Here is a 17,948-nt window from a genome sequence, read left to right on the forward strand (position 1 = left end):
CTCAGCGTGCCCCGGGGCCAGGGCTGGCAATGGCAGGCCCAAAGATCGAATCCCTGACCCCTGTATCTGCTTGCAGGCGCTTTAATCCTCTGAGCTATTCGGCCAGCAATAAAATATACATTGCTAAAAAATGTTTAAATATGTTCAACAAGTTTCCTCAAACAAGTTATGTAATTTACTGTTACATACCTAACTGAATAAAGTATATTTTCATTTTTAATATACCTTCCTCTCACATGGAAATATTTGAACCAAATGGATCCAGGCACAAAACATAGAAGCAACAGTATTAAGGTGAAATTGTGAGTTCTACATACCCTGCATTCCTAGACCTTGGTCACTATTGTGACATTCAGTCAGTACAAACACAAACGCTGCTGTTACTACAAAATTCCCATGTGTTTTGTTTTTCCATCCGTTCATTTATTCAGTTAGTGAGTAATCACTATTTAACACTTAAAAGCCTCTTTCATTGTTGAGTTGGTATAATGAAGGAGGAGAAAAATCACATTAAATTACTGATGTAATAGTTAGATGGGTGTTTTCTTGTGCAAATATATATATATATCTTTGAGCCCCTTCCAAGAAATCCCAATTTTGGCCCAACTATTTTACAGGGAGATCAGTTCTGCTAGATTTCAGATTTGCTCCTCAAAAGCCCATGTGCGGATTGCCTTGTCAAGCCAAAGGAGCACAAAACAAGTGAACATGGGGTTGTTCTTTAATTGATACTGCTTTTTCTTTCTCATTAGATCGTTCCGTTCACTTTTTTTTTTTTTTTAATCGTCCCAGGTTCCAGTTACATACTGCATGGAAAGGAAATGGGGAAATGGGTTCTGCACAGGTGTCCCCCACCCAGCTGCGCTGGTCAGCCGGCTGCTGAGCTTTCCTCCCCGGTGGTCTGCTGCGCAGGTCTCTGCACTAGCAGGTGCACATTCCATCTGAACAGTCTCCCTCATTTCTGAGGCCGGCGCTACGCGACCGCAAACACAGAAACAAAAGCAACACAGCCCATGTGTTAGGACAGCAGGTGCAGTCTCTGCTCCAGTTTTGGCTGAATCCCTTCCCCACCCTGCTAGCTCCTGTCCTTTCTGCTTCGTGGTGCCCCCGTGCATGGCTGAGACGAACACAACCCCGGTGGCCTCCCAAATGAGGACTCTAATTGGTTGTGACTGCTCTCCCTCCTTTTCTAGAAGGAGGACAAAGCGACAACTCGGCCACTGCTCTGCAGCCCGGGAGCTTGGCAAACTGCTCAGAAAGAGAGCATCGGAAATCCCCTGAACTTCTGAATCACGCTAAGATCTGGAGTGTACAAGATGATTGTGTGTTCCGCCACCATAACCTCAGGGCAGCATGCCAGTCACCAGACAGATAAGGAAGCAAGCCCCTTTAATTTCTTTCTACGGGTTTTCCTCTGCAATACCAACAACACCCAGCCTCTGTCTGTCTTTTTCCTGGCATCCTGCTTAGACTTTGCATTCGGCGCTTCAGTGGAGAAAGAACAAATAGGACAAGAGTCATGCAACGTGGGGAATCATGAAATAAATGCAATCTCCTATTGCAGGCTTCAGCCAAATCTAACTGGAAAACATTGCCCATGGATTATATGACAAAAGAGAGACATGGGGTAAAACGTATTCTGAACAAAATGCAAAGACCACACTTGAGTTTCCATGGTAGCAAACGCTCTCATGACCACGACTGACTGGCTTAAGTTTCCGTGAGTTTTCACTCTTTCTCCTTATCTAAAAACGACAGGCCTTAGAAGGCACTGAGAAATGTGACATTGTTCATCACGGCTCTATGAAATATTTGAACTTGAAATTGTTGTACATGAAGATGTACAAATTGCTGTGCTTCAGATTAAAGGAATGTTCTGATATTTTTAAAAAGATTTTTATTGCTACTTAATAAAAAAAAAGCGAAAGGTGTGCTTTTGTAAGCAGATGCAGGTGGCCTCTTCTAACTACATCTCTGCCATTTGATCAACATGAACATTAAAATAAAATAACAGCAAATTTTCTTTTCACAGCCTGGATTCAAAATAATAGAATGCAGTTACTGTTTTCCAATATTTCTTTGGGATTTTTAACAGAATAACTGCCTTTCCTTTCAAGGCTTAATAAAACTCTGGCTCTCTTCCTCAGCATCAAGATCCTTTATGTTTTGGTGATACCTCTTTGGGAGTTAGAATCCAACATGAGATAAAGAAAAGATAGACAAAGAAATGAAGGATAACACCACCGTGCGTGCGGTGTTACACAAGCTACATGGCGAATCTGCCTGCAACTCAGAAAGACCATGATAGCCCTGTTCTGCTTCAGGACAGCACTTACCATCTTCCGTGGGGACGTAGATGTTTAAATACAGGCAGTCTTCGTTCTGGTCTTGTACGTATGTCATCAGAGTATCCAGATTGGCTGTGAACCAGATGGGCAACATGTCATGCAATAAAGATCTCTCGTCCAGATGTTGGGGACACACACCTGCAAACTGAGTAGCGTTTCGTACCCCTGTCCATGAGGATGGGGGTTCGGGAGGTTGAAACCGTCTCTCCCCTGTGGGAGGCGAGGCATAGGGCACCCCCAAGTATTGCTCCACGGGACCCAAAATCTCATTGGGCAGTGGTGTTCTTAGGCCCCGGATTTTGCCATAATTTGTGTTGACAACCGGGTACTGGGCCTGGCTGTCGATTAGAGTGAATTTGATGGCCAGCGCGGTTATCCACAGGAGAACGTTGGAGTTGACCATGACGCACACGGGCGTGCAGAACAGTGGGACCCATAAGAGTCCCTTGGGCCTCGACATGGTTCTCTTCCACATCCGCAGGCTCTGAGGGAGAGGACTCCGAGGAGGCAAAGCCGTGGGTGAGGCCAGACACCGAGGACAGAGGGAGGTCCGGGGAGTAGAAGAGCCAGGAGGTATGGAGCACGAGGTGGAGGACGGCTGTCCGACTGCTCACAGACTGAAGCTCATGTTAGGAGGAAGAGTGGCGCTTCGCTTGGCAATGCATGGTGAGGGATGGCTCCTCTGCAAGCCCGCAGCCAGAATCCACCAGGTGCAGTTCTCGGGAAGTAAGCAAACCTCTCCAGGGGACAAGAGCTCTTTATAAAAGCTCCAAAACAGCCTAGAGAGAAAGAAAAAGAGACAGACATCATGAAGCCGAAGCAGCCCGGACTTTGATCACTGGCTCACTGGGCCTTGCAGATAGCAAGAACTTTCCAGAAACTCATGCCTGATGGTGAATGTTAGCAGAAGACAGCAAGCACCTTAGGCGCTTTTCTGCTCAGCCCGTATCTATGTCCAGTGCTCATCATTTAAGAAAATACACCACAAGGTCTTGTTCAATGGATTACAAAAAGGTACACATTCCCCACTGATAATTGTAAACATCCACCACAACTTACTATAGTCCATGACATTGGTCAATCCAGAGATAGAACCACCAGAAATAATGTTTCTGGAATATTCAAGGAAATGGAGTAAATCAGACTCTCACGTATGAGCATCATATTGTCTCGCTACCGTAAGAACCTGAAAGAGTAAATAAAATCTGAAAGGCGCAGTGGATACTGTGAAAGAGAAAGGAACTGCTCAAAGGGAAGGAATACTTGGATGAAGGAAAGGAGAAGAAAGAAAGAAGAAAGAAAAAAGAAAGAGAGAGAGAGAGAGAGAGAGAGAGAGAGAGAAGGAAAAAAAATAAGCATATACACAGGATGGCTTCGATAATTTCTCCCACTCTATTGAGAGGCACAAGTAATGCTTAATTATTTTCTCTTCTCTTGTTTAATTTCTTACAACTTTTTTTATTTTACCAATTTTGCATGCTAAACTGTGATAATCTGAGCAACTAATGTAAAGACAAAATTGTGCAACAGAACAACCTTTGTTGAATTCCTATAATTTTGTTTAGGAAAATTTTGTATCTTTTATTGTCTTTTAAAAATACAAAATAGTTAAAAAAAAATTAGACCCATTACAAAATTCCCTTAAATGAAGTAGTAGGAATTCAGCAGTGGTTGCTGTACTTCATGTTGTTATCTCCGAGTAGTTGTTTAGGTTATCAGATGTAAACCTGCACAACTGGCTAAATAAAAAGTTATAAGAAATTTTAAAGAAAAGAAAAAAGGAAAGGCTGGTCAAATATCTCGGCAGTTAAAGCTGTGCAAGCAGTCGCAGTGGCCGGGGGTTTGATCCCAGGGCCTGCCGTGCCGGCACTGCCCCTGGGGAGAGCTGAGATGGGAATGGAGACTGGGCCTGGTGGCGCATGCCTGTAATCCCAGCTCTTGGGAGGATGTGAACAGGTGGTTCACTGGGAGTGTGATCTAGCAGTGAGACCCCGAACACCCTGTACACTCTTCCCTGAAATACAATAAATAAATAAAATGTTGAAAAAAATAATTTTTTTTTAAAAAAGGATTTATCATTTTTCCCTAAGAGATATACACAGGTCCATTAAGATTCATCTAATGGTTATGGCCAACCTGGATTTCTTGAGGTGTGAATACCCATCAGATAGAGCAGAATGGGCATCAGTTGGGAAGCACAGAAGTTTGGGGTATTAATTCACATTGGTCTATTCACTTTAATGTGTAGATAGTACATTTTTTTTCTTTTTGATAGTACATTTTGTTGTGATAAGTCTCAGCTTTGAAAAAGGAGCCTCAGTAAGATAGGACATTTCCTTCTTAATTTATTTCTGAGGTAAGGTCTTGCTATGCTGCCCAAACTAGACTGAAATTGGAGATCTTCCTGCCTCAGCCTCCCTCGTAGCTGCGATTTCAGGCTGGTACCTTAACAGCAGATAAGATGGCACCTTTCAAACTGATTCTGTCGACTTGGTCAGTTGACATCACTCATGATTAAACATATTGATCCTGCTATCAGTATGTTATTTAATGCCTCATGTGGTTCATTCCTGATGCTGCAATTCTTATAAAAAGCTGGTGTTACACTGGAACTACCCTCTGTGATGGGTTAGCTCTAAAACCTCCTTCCAGCCCGGTACAGTGGTGCACACCTGTAATCCCAGCACTCTGGAGGCGGAGGCGGGAGGACCCCTGTGAGTTCAAAGGCAGCCTTGGCTACCAAGTGAGTTCAAGGTCAGGCATCCTGAAATGCAGAACAAGATCTTGTCTCCGGAAGACAAAAACCTAAAGAATAAAAGAATAAACTGTCCTGCCAAGTTCTGAAATGCTTGGAAGGTGGATGAGTCAGAGGTTCCTTACCCTCTTCGGTGCATGATCAGCAGAGGTTGGTCCCTAGGGCAATGACCCCCATGATGCCTCTCCTTCTCTAGATCATCTCCTCTCCCTGCTTCTTGGCTACTGTGAAGTGAGCAGCTCTCTCCTACCATGTTTCCCCAGCACAACATTTCCACCTTGGAGCTGTGGCTGTTGGGGTCTTGATCTCAGTCACGAGAGAGTTTCCAAGACACCTCCTAACAACCCCATGAGGATTGAACACTAGGAGGATCACCCCTCCGTTTGTCTAGCCACAGATTGAGCAGACTCAGATACCTCACTGTCCTTGAAGCAGAGAAGAATATTGTGCACCCGCAGATAGCATGGTAAATGAAGTTTTAGGGACCACAGGGACACAGAATATTTCATCCAGTGTTGCAAATAAACACCTGAGAAAATAATGTTCTCCAACTCACAAACAGATATACTGTTTACCAGTATATTGTGTTTCACGAATATTTCTACATTAGGTCGTGAGTATGTTTCACTGAGTTAAGCAGTGGCCCTGAATATATTAAAAAGTTATCTTGTAAAACACTAAAGCAAGGCGGGCCAGAGAGCTCAGTGGATTAAAGCACCTGCACAGGCAGGTGCAGGGACAGGAATTCTATCCCCGATGTGCACTGAGATGGCATCCAAGACTGGGCATAGTGGCACATGCCTGTAAACCCAGTGCTTGGTAGGCTGAAAACAGGATGACCAGTACGAATCCAAGCTGTGTAGTGAGACCCTGTAGACTCTGTACTAAATGCATAAAGAATAAAAAAATATTAAAAACAAATCAGATCCAGATCTATCAAGGAACAATCATGCCACCAGGGCGCATCCTATTATGAAACAAAGCAGCATTGAACGTAAATGCACTAAACATCTGGGTTGTTACTTGGATCATGACTACAAGCATTCCACCCGAGGGCTGATTGATATGTCTTCTCCTATCTTTGCATTCTCCCGCAGACAACCCCAGGTTGCCTGCCAGGCAGTGATCCAATTTCTGCATAATTAAGAGGCAGACAAGAACAAGAAAGAGGTAGCAACATGTATGGAGGCTTCAGGTTTCCTGCAATCTTGTCTGTTTTGCAAGTACAGTTGTTCTTTATTTCTGCAGGCTTACTTCTCGAAAGAGTAAAGCTCACTTACGGAAGTCAAACCCAAATTGAAATTTGAGTCCTGGGTGCTGGCATGCTTCATGTGCGATCAGAGGGCAGTGAGTGTATTCATCCACGGGTTCTCTGAACAAGAAGTAGTGCCACATGCAAAGGGAGCATGACATGGCATATATTCAAATACGTAGGGAGTAGAAACACTAACCTGGTGGGGTTTACAAGGACATAATGTAAAGAAACACTGCCTGCTGAGAACTCATGAGCAGTAGGCTATAGAACAGCTAAATCTTTGGGTCTCACTTGCCTGATTAAAGCTTTTGGGGATGAAATAAGAAAGTGTTCAAGGAACCATATCGTGCTAAGAACACACAGCTCAATCAGTGTATAATTTAATGGGAGCATTTCTCCGGATGATTCTTAGACAGCCAGTTTTAACCACTCCTTAAGTTCTCTAACTTAACATGGGAGAGAAAATCTATAAGCTGCTGAGGGTCATGACAGGCCAAGCTAGGTGAGCTGGAGACTGTGTAAGCTTGGAGTTGGAAGACCACGTTCTTTATAATTCTGTATCCACACAAGTTTCTGAGGGACAGAGACAAGATCACACAGTAGTTACCATTAACAGTCAGGGCAGCAAGGGCCAGTGAGACAGCTCAGTGGACTAAGTGCCTGCTTTGGCAAGAGCGGGGACCAGAGTTTGATCCCCTGTCCTGCATGCTGCTCCAGCCCCAGCCCAGGAGCATGCTGAGCTGGCAGCTGAGACTGGGTGTGGTGGTGCATGCCTGTAATCCCAGTACTGGGGAGGCTGAAAACAGGAGGATCACCATGAGTCCAAGCTGTGTAAGGAGATCCTGTACCAAGTACATAAAAATGAAAAAAATAATAAATAATAAAAGAGACCATGTAGCAGATTTCTGCACATTTACAGAATATATATTTGTCATTTATAAGATGCACAAGTGCTATACTTTTAAGAAACATTGCTTATACTTTTTAAAATCAGCTCTTTTGGTGGTAAGTCATACCATCTAAAGCCTGTGGTTGTCAATACCTGCACCACTGACATTTAAAACTACAGCATTTATTCTTTGAGGTGTGCTTATTTTCCTACCCCTAATAGGGTGCTGGATTGCAAGCCTGGCCACTACCTACTAGGTGTGAAGAACACACAGTTTTAATAAATAAAAAGGCCTTTAGATATTAATAAATAACCACTGGTGGACAAAATCACTTGTGAGGGGAGTGACTGATTTAAAAAATCAAGAAAGAGATTATAAGGATGATCTAAATAAAATGTCCCTAGTTTGATTTAAGGATTATAATATGGGCCTGCCAGATAGCTCAGCAGATTAAAGTACTGCTTAGGCAGGCGCAGGGCCCAGGTTTCAATACCCAGGGTGCACTGAGATGACAACTGAGACTGGGCGTGGTGGCGCATGCCTGTAATCCAAGCGTTTGGGAGACTGAAAACAAGAGGATCACTATGAGTCAGATCTGTGTAGAGAGACCCTGTGGACCCTGTGCTCAATACATTAAAAAAATCATAATAAACTGTGTACGTGGGCATAAGAATATTTATGTTCATGTGTCTATGCTACATTGGACACTCGCCAACACCCAGGTTTTCAGCATTATCAAAAATGTCCATCTGTTCAGGGAAACAATTAGCTAGGTCTCATCATCATTAACAGTAATGGAAATATAGCCACCAAACACGTCCTCCAGAGCAAAGGAAACGAGATACTGTATGTGAGTTTCGCAACCTAGGAATGGTTTTGTGGGAGCTTATGTGACATAGATAGAAAATTAAGAAGATAGATGGATAAGTGGGTATGTAGGTAGATGCATGGGGTGGATGGATGGTGGATGGATGCATGGGTGAGTGGGTGGGTGGGTGGGTGTGTGGGTGGATGAATGGATGAATGGGGGGATGGGAGGATGGATGGGTGGGTGAGTGGGTGGGTGAGTGGGTGGGTGGATGGGTGGATGGATAAATGGATGGAGAGATGGATGGGTGGATGGATGGGTGGATGGATGGGTAGGTGGGTGGATGGTTGGGTGGATGGGTAGGTGGGTGGATGGGTGGGTGGATGGGTAGGTGGGTGGATGGGTGGATGGGTGAGTGGTGGGTGTGTAGATGGATGGGTGTGTGGGTAGGTCAATGGATGCATGGGTGGGTGGATGGACAGATGGGGAGTGGATGGGTGGATGGATGCATAGATGGATGGGTGTGGGTGAATGGATGGATGGATAAGTGGGTGGATGGGTGAGTGGGTGGATAGGTGGATAGGTGAGTAAGTGGATGGATGGGTGGATGGATGGATTGGTACATGGGTAGATGGATGGATAAATGGGTGGGTGGGTAGATGCATGGGTGAGTAAGTATGTCAAAGGATGGATGAATGGGTGGATGAATGGATGGGTTTTGGGTAGGTCAATTGATGGATGGGTGGGTCGGTTGGTGGGTGGGTAGATATGTGTGTGGATGGGTGGGTACATGGGTGGGTGGATAGGCAGTTGGATAGATGGATGGATAGAGACAGATAAGTACACAGATATGACAGATAAATACATTGATGGATAGATAAGAGAGATAGACGCATACATACATACATGTATGCACACATACACATAAATGTATAGCGTGAATAGATAGATAGATAGATAGATAGATAGATAGATAGATAGATAGATAGAATAACAGATAATTCAGATATGGAGACTTAGACAATATATAGATAAAAGATGAGATTAGAGAAAGATGACAGAGAGATGATATCAGACATATAATTAAATATAGATTTTTAATTTTCCCCAAGAATACATTTCTTTTTTTTTTTTTTTTTTGTGGAACCGGGAATTGAACTCAGGTCCTTGCGCTTTCCAGGGAAGCGCTTATTCCACTGAGCCATCTCCCCGGCCCCTACATTGTTAATTTTGATAAATAAAGATGTGGACATGATTGAAAGAATCGCCCAAGTTCTAATGACTAAAAACTATTAGTGAGAAAGGAATCCTTCTCATTGTTTTGAATATTAATTATCTGAGTGGGAAGACAGATCGAATGTTTGCTTTGCAAAAGTTTCCTTAAACACTGACAACTCAAAAGTATTTCAACTTGATTCATGACTGACTTGGGGATTTTAGGATGAATCTCACAGGGCTGTTGTGCTGTCTGAGGTTGCAACTACCAAAGTCCAAATTACTCAGGAGTGTCAGAAGGGAAATTTTTCCAAATAAAAGCTGCAAGAACGTCAGCCCTGAAGGGCACATCACTTTAATTGAGATTGGTTATGTTTCAAGCTGCATCTTTAAGACAAACCCTGATCAAATTATACTTAGGTAGGTGAACATTATTACTAATAAATCCTGTCTCCCGGGATTTATTGGGTCTTCACAGCCCAATCTTTTTGGGGTAGAATTAGAAAGCAAATATGCAGTAACAATAAGAAGGTGCCCTGCTGGAAACATCCTCTCCTGGGTGCTGCTTTCAGTCACAGTGACCTCCCCATTTGTTGGCCAGAAGGGGCCAAAGGAGAATGCACTTTCAATTCACATATGTTCCAGAGCATGGGGAAAGAAAAGCAAAAGCTTCTAGCCTTAGCTCCAGTCCCAGGACACATACTCTGTTACAGTTCGTATCTAGCTGTCCCCTCAAAGAATCATGCAGTCATTGCAGTGGGCTTCTAGTTTGTGATTAATTCATGATCCAAGGCTGGGATTATGGGTCTGAGTGCTGCTGGGATTATGGGCGTGAATGTTACATCCAGCCTGGGGCAGATAACCAGGGTGCAGAATAAGGAAAGGAAAGAGTTTTGCACTCTCTGCCACTACTCCTCCCCTTTTTCTCTTGCTTTTGCTGCTTTCCACTGCCATGAACTGCTGCCCTCTGCCATGTGACACTGTGCCTTGGAGCCAGATGAGGATGGACTGAAACCTGCAAACTGTGAGCTGAGTAAACCTTTCCCTCCTTAATTTTGGGCATCAGGTATCTTGTCCCAGCAAGGACAGAAAACTAACCGACACATACCCTGTTCCTTCTGAGGTATTTCTCTTTGAACTCCATGATAGCCTTTTGCAAAATTGTGTGTATTCTGCTGACAGGCATGCTATTTATTGTTTTGGGTATAGACAAAATTTAAGCACTAGCTTGAGGTGCACAAGTGCATATGTTACCAAGGTGACTATTTATTTATTTATTTATTTGGTTTCTGATCTGTGAAACACACAGAGAGAAACACTCACAAATACAGTTTCCCACATGTATTCTCAATCCATGTCCAAGATGCAATCAATACCCACACCAGCCAGCTCCTACTTTGGTAAGCTTTTCACATTCTGGTGTTCATTTCATGGCCTACAGTGAACAAGGGTCACAGCCTACTTTGTCCTTTGTCAGAACTTGAAGTCATTTGCATACCCATCTAGCATTATTTTTTAAAAATGAGATCTCATTAAAATTATACCACTTGGAGCCTAGGCATTCAAGCTATGAATCGATTAGAGACAGAAAGGAAGATGCCATACAAGGTGACATTGAGCCGTGGGGATGCAAAAGAAGAGTAGGTCCTGTGTGTCACTACTGTCCTTATTTCTGTTCATCAATTGAGGTCACAGGGGTAATTTCTGCACCCAGCACAGCAAAGACAGACTTGCTAGGAAATCACTCACAGTCATGAAAGGCAAAGACATCGCTGTGGGTACAGCCTGGTTGTCCCCACTAGCCAACTGTGAACAACCGCACCGAGTCTGACACTTGGATGAGTTTGTTTGAGTCCCTGAGGCTGGGTGGGTATCAGACAAAAGACTTTTTGCTCACAGTCCTGGGGTAGATGGAGTAACTGGTATATGGTTAGGGCCACTTCCTGGGTCACAGTTGGGGCCTTCTCACTGCATGCCCACGTGGTAGAAGGGCAGGGAGCTCCTTGGGGTCTCTGTGATAAAGACATGAATCTTGTCTTTACCTACCTTCATAACCTACCCACAGCCCCTCCCTACCTCCTGGCACCATTGCACTGGGGTGAGGATTCCAAATGTAGGAATTTTGAGGGGACACAAACTTTCTGACCAGATTTTCCACAAAAATCACTATGAATGACACTGGTGTTGTGCAATTGCTACAGAGTTGGAGGCCCTGTGTTTGATTTACAACCACACACACACACACACACACACACACACACACTTTTCTATTATACTGACATGATGAGGGAAAAAAGATGTACTTTCCTGCCTGCTAGAATTTAACACCTTTAGAAAAACATCTGTCCCAGACCACAGTGCTTTGATGTTCTTATTCTCTTTAGGCACAGTTCAAATCTAGCACACACAGTTTGGTATCTAGTAAAATGTCATTAAGTGCTTGTTAACTTCTCAAACATGATTTCTTTTTTTTAAAGTATTTGTTACAGGGTCTCACTACGCAGCCCAGGCTCATGATGAACCTCCTATTTTCAGCCGTTTGGACTCATTCACCGGGTCAGCATGCCTGGTGTGGGGCCAGCGTGGCGTGAGGTACCAGGGATCAAACCTCTGTCACTCATCTTGCCTAACCAGGCACTTAGTCTGCTGAGCTCTCTCAGCAGCCCTCAAACTCAATTTCTAAATCTAAATCAAATAAATTGCAAGTGTACTTTTGTTCTGCCTCTCTCTCTCTCTCTAAACTTAACTATATGTCCTTAAGTCGAACTGTCCTGTTTCCAAGAATAATACCTCTTAGATATCCTCCTGTGATGTTGGTAAGATCTTCTTTCTGTGGACATCAAAACTGTGTCCATCCTTTGGTTTTGCATTTCAATCATTAGCCCCTGACATTTCTACTCATTCAGAATACAAAGAAAGCCAGATGAAGTGCATCCTCCTGCTTTATTCCATTTCCAATAAGGGCTTGAGTCTGCTAAGATCCTTGATGATGGGTAGGGGTCAACTTCAATCACCTTTTTTTTTTTTTTTTTTTTGATGAAAATGAAACAGCAACAAGAAGACTAGCAGAACTCCCAGACAAAGCTGAAAGCAACTATTGAGCAAAGTGATAGAACACCTAGAACTTCCAAGCCATGTTGCTGAAAATATAAATTTCTTCAGCAATATTTTTTATGTAGGAAATAAAATTGCAGAAAAGCATGCGCACATGCATAGGTTTATGTGGACATATACACAAGTCACTTCTTATGCAAGTCAATTTTCTCACTGTTCACACAACTTTTTTTTCAAATGTACTTAGTACAGGGTCTACAGGGTCTCACTACACAGCTCAGACCCGTAGTGATCCTCCTATTGTCAGTCTCCCAAGCACTGGGATTACAGGCATGTGCCACCCAGCCCAGTCTCAATCACCTTCTCAGCATGCCCCAGGGTGGGACTGACATGGTCCTACAGCCCTTGACAGTCATAAATTAAAACAAGAAAGGTTGAATGAATCTCAGGACTTCAGGGGATTCAATCCAACATCAGCTGTCTCCAACGCCCTAGAAGCACCAAGGTGGAAAGGCATGGTGGAGTGAAACCCTTCAGCTATTAGTGACAAGGAAGCTGAGCCGGGGTCCACTGACTGTGAGAAAGGGGCAAAGACCCTATACAGGCCCCGAGGTCAGGCCTTCATGGCCCATCCAGGAGCACTGAGAAATATACTTCACTAAGCCCCTAGATGGTTTTTCCAGTCTATCAGGGTTAAGCAATCAACAGTAATGATCACACTTCCGATTCCTGGAGGTTACGTTTTAGTACTTTATGTGGGTGCCTAAAACCGCAGACAGGACCCAACTCTATACACACTACACTTTGCCAAACATATACACATCTAAGTTTACATTTTATCTGTATAAGACCTGCAATGAAATAGTGTCATCAATAATGAAAGAAAAAAACAGGACAGCTGTGACATTATAGCATGGTACGATTCATAGAATGATGGTTGTTGGTCTGTCTTTTCTCTCTGTGACTTACTGAGCCTTAGCCACCCCACTCCATGCCCAGAAGTGAGGAGTTACGCTACCAACAAGATCGCAGAAAGAGAAGCATAGACTAGGCACTGTGCTGTGGCATTCGAACCATTGTTGAGGAGGACAAGGCCCGCTTGAATACCAATTACTGTTGTTCTGTGCTTTGCAAGGTGAACAGTACAATACAGGACACATTTTACACAATTATTTTACAGGAAGTCACCCAAAGAATTATGTACAAGGAATGTAGAAAATCTGTCCATACACTAAAGATCAAAGAATCCGGTAGAGGGCCTTGATCCTAATATCCTGCATGAGTCCAGGTGAAGACCTAGAGCTCATACCAATGCCTCCCACAACTCCAACTGGAGGCCTAGACCTCATGGCCATGCCTCATGCAGGTCTGCTTCGTGGGTATGCACTGTGAAGGCTCAAAGGTCAGTGGTGGAAGCTAGAAAGCCTGCACCAGCAGGCTGAGGAGGTCTGAACTGGAGCTAGAAAGAAATGTTCAAGGTAAGAAGCAGAGTGCCCCCGGCAAGTACCACAGCCATCCTCAGGCACTATGAGGTCCTGAGCTCCTCTGAAGAGGAGGAAAGCTGGGTTCCTGTCAGGAAAGCCCAGTGTGCCAAGTCTCTCCAGGAGATGTAGCCGTGCAACCTCGTGCCCTCTGGAGCCATTAAGCGATGCTCAGCATGAGGACCAGAGCTCCCCCAAAGTGAACCAAGCCATTCTCGGTGACAGTGAAAGTCCCGAGCTCCTCCTCCTCGGACCAGCACACCCAGCTTCATCAGGAGAGCCAGCAGGACAAGGCCACGCAGCAGAACAGCCCAGGAGAACCAGCAGCTTCCAACAGCTCCGACAGCTTCTCCAAACACCTTCCCTACCAGCGTCTCTTTCCTGTATCGCCTCTCATATTGCAGGCAACAACCCTGTCAGGTGGACCTCCCACACAACAACTACGTGCTAGTTCACTTCAGCTGGGTGCACCAAGCTGACCACCAAAGGGCAATCCACTGTGCAAATACTGCACTCGAATGTCTGCCTTCTCATTCCACAGGGGCTACAGAGTGACCGATGGTAGCACACTGTGAACGGTGTGCATGCGCCGGACACGTGGCCTGCTCATGCCCTGGGCCAAAAGGACCAGAACGGTGCCCAATATCAGATATCACTGTCCTACTCACAATGAGACACACCTGAAAACTCATGAATCGCTCATTTCTGGAACTTTCCGATTAATATTCTCAAGCTTTGTAATGATAATGGGTGACCCAAACTAGTGAAAGAAAGACTTATTTGTTTGTTTTTTCCTGGGGGGGGGGCGTGCAGTTACAGAATATGCATGCACGAACTTATTTACACATATATTACTTTCTATAACATCTATATTTTCATAGCAGTAAAATACTACAACAAACTGGACATTTGTGAACCGAATGAATAAACAAAGATGGGCATTTTAAAACAAGTGAAGAAATAAGTAAAATACAGATTCATGCCTCAAGGTAGATAAACCACAAAAGCAATAGAAAGGCTGTGCAAGACTTTAATGTTTTGATCTCATTTATGTAATATGGAGAATTAAACAAAGTGCTGCGTAGAGCTGAGTTTGTCCTAAAGTGTCACGTTGCCGCAGGGGCTGTGAAGTGAAGTTGCAGGCTGAGATTTGCCTTTGAAATGAGGGAGGGAGGGGAGCAACACCCCCAGGCATCTCTAAACGTGGGACTTTAGTGTGGCCTCCATGATTGATTTTTATTATTGTTATTATTTTATGTCCGTGTCACTATCAGCCAAATATAGAGGTAGGCAGAAAAATATTGCTTCACCAGCCCACCCAATGACATGAGGTGAGCTCCTCATGTGGAACAGTGCATGCATTCCTGTGTGACAGCTTGCTTGGCACACATTAATTTTTATTAATATATATTTTCAGGACATAAATAAAGGCTGCCTTCATTATGTAGAGTTGGCTCTATGCACAGCTTAATTTGCACTATTCTCCCTCCGTCTGTCCCTCTTTACACCATCTCTAGGTATCTTGCCCATTTGAGCAAGAGCTACCTCTGTCTTTTGAATCGCCTGTCTTTTAATTTGCTCTTTAAACTATTTATATGGATTTGTCTAGCATAAGAAAAACAATGCAATATTTAAGCTTCATGTGACTAATTTATTTCACTTAGCATTGCCATCTCGAGATGTGCCCATTTTCTAAGAAATGACTCAGGCTTATCCTTCTTTATGGCAGAATAGTTCTCCACTGTGTAAAAATATCAAAAACATCACAGCAGGTAATGATGTGCCCATTCATCTACTGATGGACATATGGGTGGCTTCTAAGACTTCGCTAGTAAAAGTTGTGTTGAAATAATCATAAGTATTCATGAACCACTGTGATATGATTTAAGTCTTTCACCAAAATATCTAGAGCAACAACTGAGTCAAATGGAATCTCTCGTGTTATATTTTTTAGGAATCTCTGTGGATATTGATGTACACAAGCATATGTACTGTGTCCGTATTTACATCCACAGAGAAAATGATTCTATATATGCAACTCAGTGTGAGTTTACAGAGATTTATTTTTGCCTATGAACAGATGAATGTGTAATAAAAGATGACATAATAACAATTGTTATTACTTTACCATGCAGATCGAGTTGATAGCTGTGTGCCATTCAGTTTTACTGCATGGCATTAGAATTTAATTTCTTGAACTATTAAACTCACATAGGTGTTTTAAATCAAAAGGAAAACATAAATGTTTTCTCTAGGATTGTGTTACAGGATGGAGGGAAAGGCTCCCTGCTCCCACAAGAAACACCAGGTACTTGTAGTAGGCAAGCAGAAAAGCCATCCAATTCAGTGGCTCTTCAGTCACCATTTAGGCAAGGCACCTTTGCCTCATTATTTAGCTGCCTGGGTTTCTCTCTCAACTACAAAATTAAATTTTGGAACAGTGAGCTTTTGACATTGCTTTCAGGGTAAACATGTTGAAGAACTTGAAACTTCTCTTTCCAAAGAGATGCGATAGCACAGAGAAATCAGTGAGGAGAGAAACCCTTCCCTGAAAGTAAGAGGCTAAGGAACGCAATCTGTCCCAAAGACATGAAGACTTATTACCCAGAGAGGCTGGCGATAAGGTAGCCTCACAACACCACGAGATTGTCCCGGGCTACAAAATGCAACACAGACACTCAGACTACATCCTCTCTCTCCCTGTGTTGGGTTCATTACAGTCTGAGAGAATTTAATTCTCTCTCTCACCTCAGACATGATTTTGTGGATACATGTCACATGTCACGAGAGTTTGTGCTTAAACTGAGGTACTCGTGCAGATAACCAAAAATATAACCATCAAAATACACCCATACAATATGTTGTGACACATCAAATGTGTGTATATATCCAGAATAACATGCAAATGTTTACCTATCCTAACCCACTGAATATTCTATATTATAGATAATGTACATATTGAATACTCAGTCATATATTGGGGTAAGTGATACCATATATATTATATATGGTTTACAAGTATAATTAGGTTAATGATTGCAGAAAAGATAGCCATGTTTGTGTTGCTGATGTTCAGCCCTGGTGCAGAATTCAAAAACAAAAGACCATTTTGAGAAGAGCTTCTCTTACCGAAATAAACTGCTTCCAAACAAAACCACTGATGAAGCGAGCTGCCATTGTACATTTTTTTTCAGCTAGAGGAGACTGGTAGTGTAATACTACAGTAGACTGGTGACATGTACATCCACAGAGAGAATGACTTTATATATATATTTCAATGCTAGTTTATAGAGATTTATTTTTGTCTAGAAACAGATTGCTAGTTTAAAAAATGTGGTATTTACACACAACGGAACAATACTATGTCATAAAGATTATAGTTGCGTCATTTGTAGAGGAATTGATGCACTTTGGTAGTGGAATGTTAAATGAAATAAATATCACATGGATTCTCACAGAGAACTGCAAGTTATACATGAAGAACATAACTAAGTGCAGATAACCTGCAGTAGGGAAAAAGATCTTTCTTCAGTGGGAGGGGATGGAGAGATTGAGGGAGAGGAAAAGAAGGAAAAGAAAGGGAATGAAAATGGAATTATGATGGATTATGTGGTGGCACATGCCTGTAATCCTAGCACTGGGGAGGTTGAGGCAAGAGGATTTTTGCAAAATAGAGACAAGCCTGGGCTGCAAAGTGAGCTAAAGCCCAGCCTAAACTGCATAGTGAGTCCCGGTCTCAAAAAGACCAAACAAACAAACAAACAAACAAAAACCCAGCAACAACAACAACAAAACCTAAATGAATAAATGTAAATATTTATATACAGTAATATATGACTATATTTTGTATGTGCATTTGTATATTTGAATGCATGAGAAGTTAATGTGTAAATATACGTTTCCACGGTAACCAACTGAAATATTAAGCTGTTATCTTCAGCATTTCTGTAAATCCCTGACTACCATGTTCAATGCTATTTGTGTTGTGGGGAATCAATGCAACTGTTCTACACGACACCAATGACCCACTGTCCCCTCATGTCCCTAATCACAAGAGCTTGCAGAATGTTCACCACAAACATTCTCAGGTAAGCTCCAAGCGCTCAATCAAGTTTTTTATTTTTAATTTTATTTATTTATTT

At 42.9% G+C, this 17,948-nt stretch overlaps 1 protein-coding gene across 2 annotated transcripts in view; it reads right to left on the reverse strand.

Moving 5' to 3' along the window:
- Positions 1–2,808, reverse strand: part of LOC101591647 (neuroligin-4, X-linked) — a 337,184-nt gene extending 334,376 nt beyond the window's left edge. For both annotated transcript variants that reach the window (XM_004647362.2, XM_004647361.2), the window contains exon 1: positions 2,337–2,808. In XM_004647362.2, the coding sequence (XP_004647419.1) occupies positions 2,337–2,808 (472 nt within the window). The remainder of the gene's footprint in view (positions 1–2,336) is intronic.
- Between the last annotated feature and the right edge of the window lie 15,140 nt (positions 2,809–17,948).

The sequence above is a fragment of the Octodon degus genome, unplaced genomic scaffold (assembly GCF_000260255.1).
Source record: "Octodon degus isolate 3935 unplaced genomic scaffold, OctDeg1.0 scaffold00303, whole genome shotgun sequence".
Lineage (NCBI taxonomy): Eukaryota > Metazoa > Chordata > Mammalia > Rodentia > Octodontidae > Octodon > Octodon degus.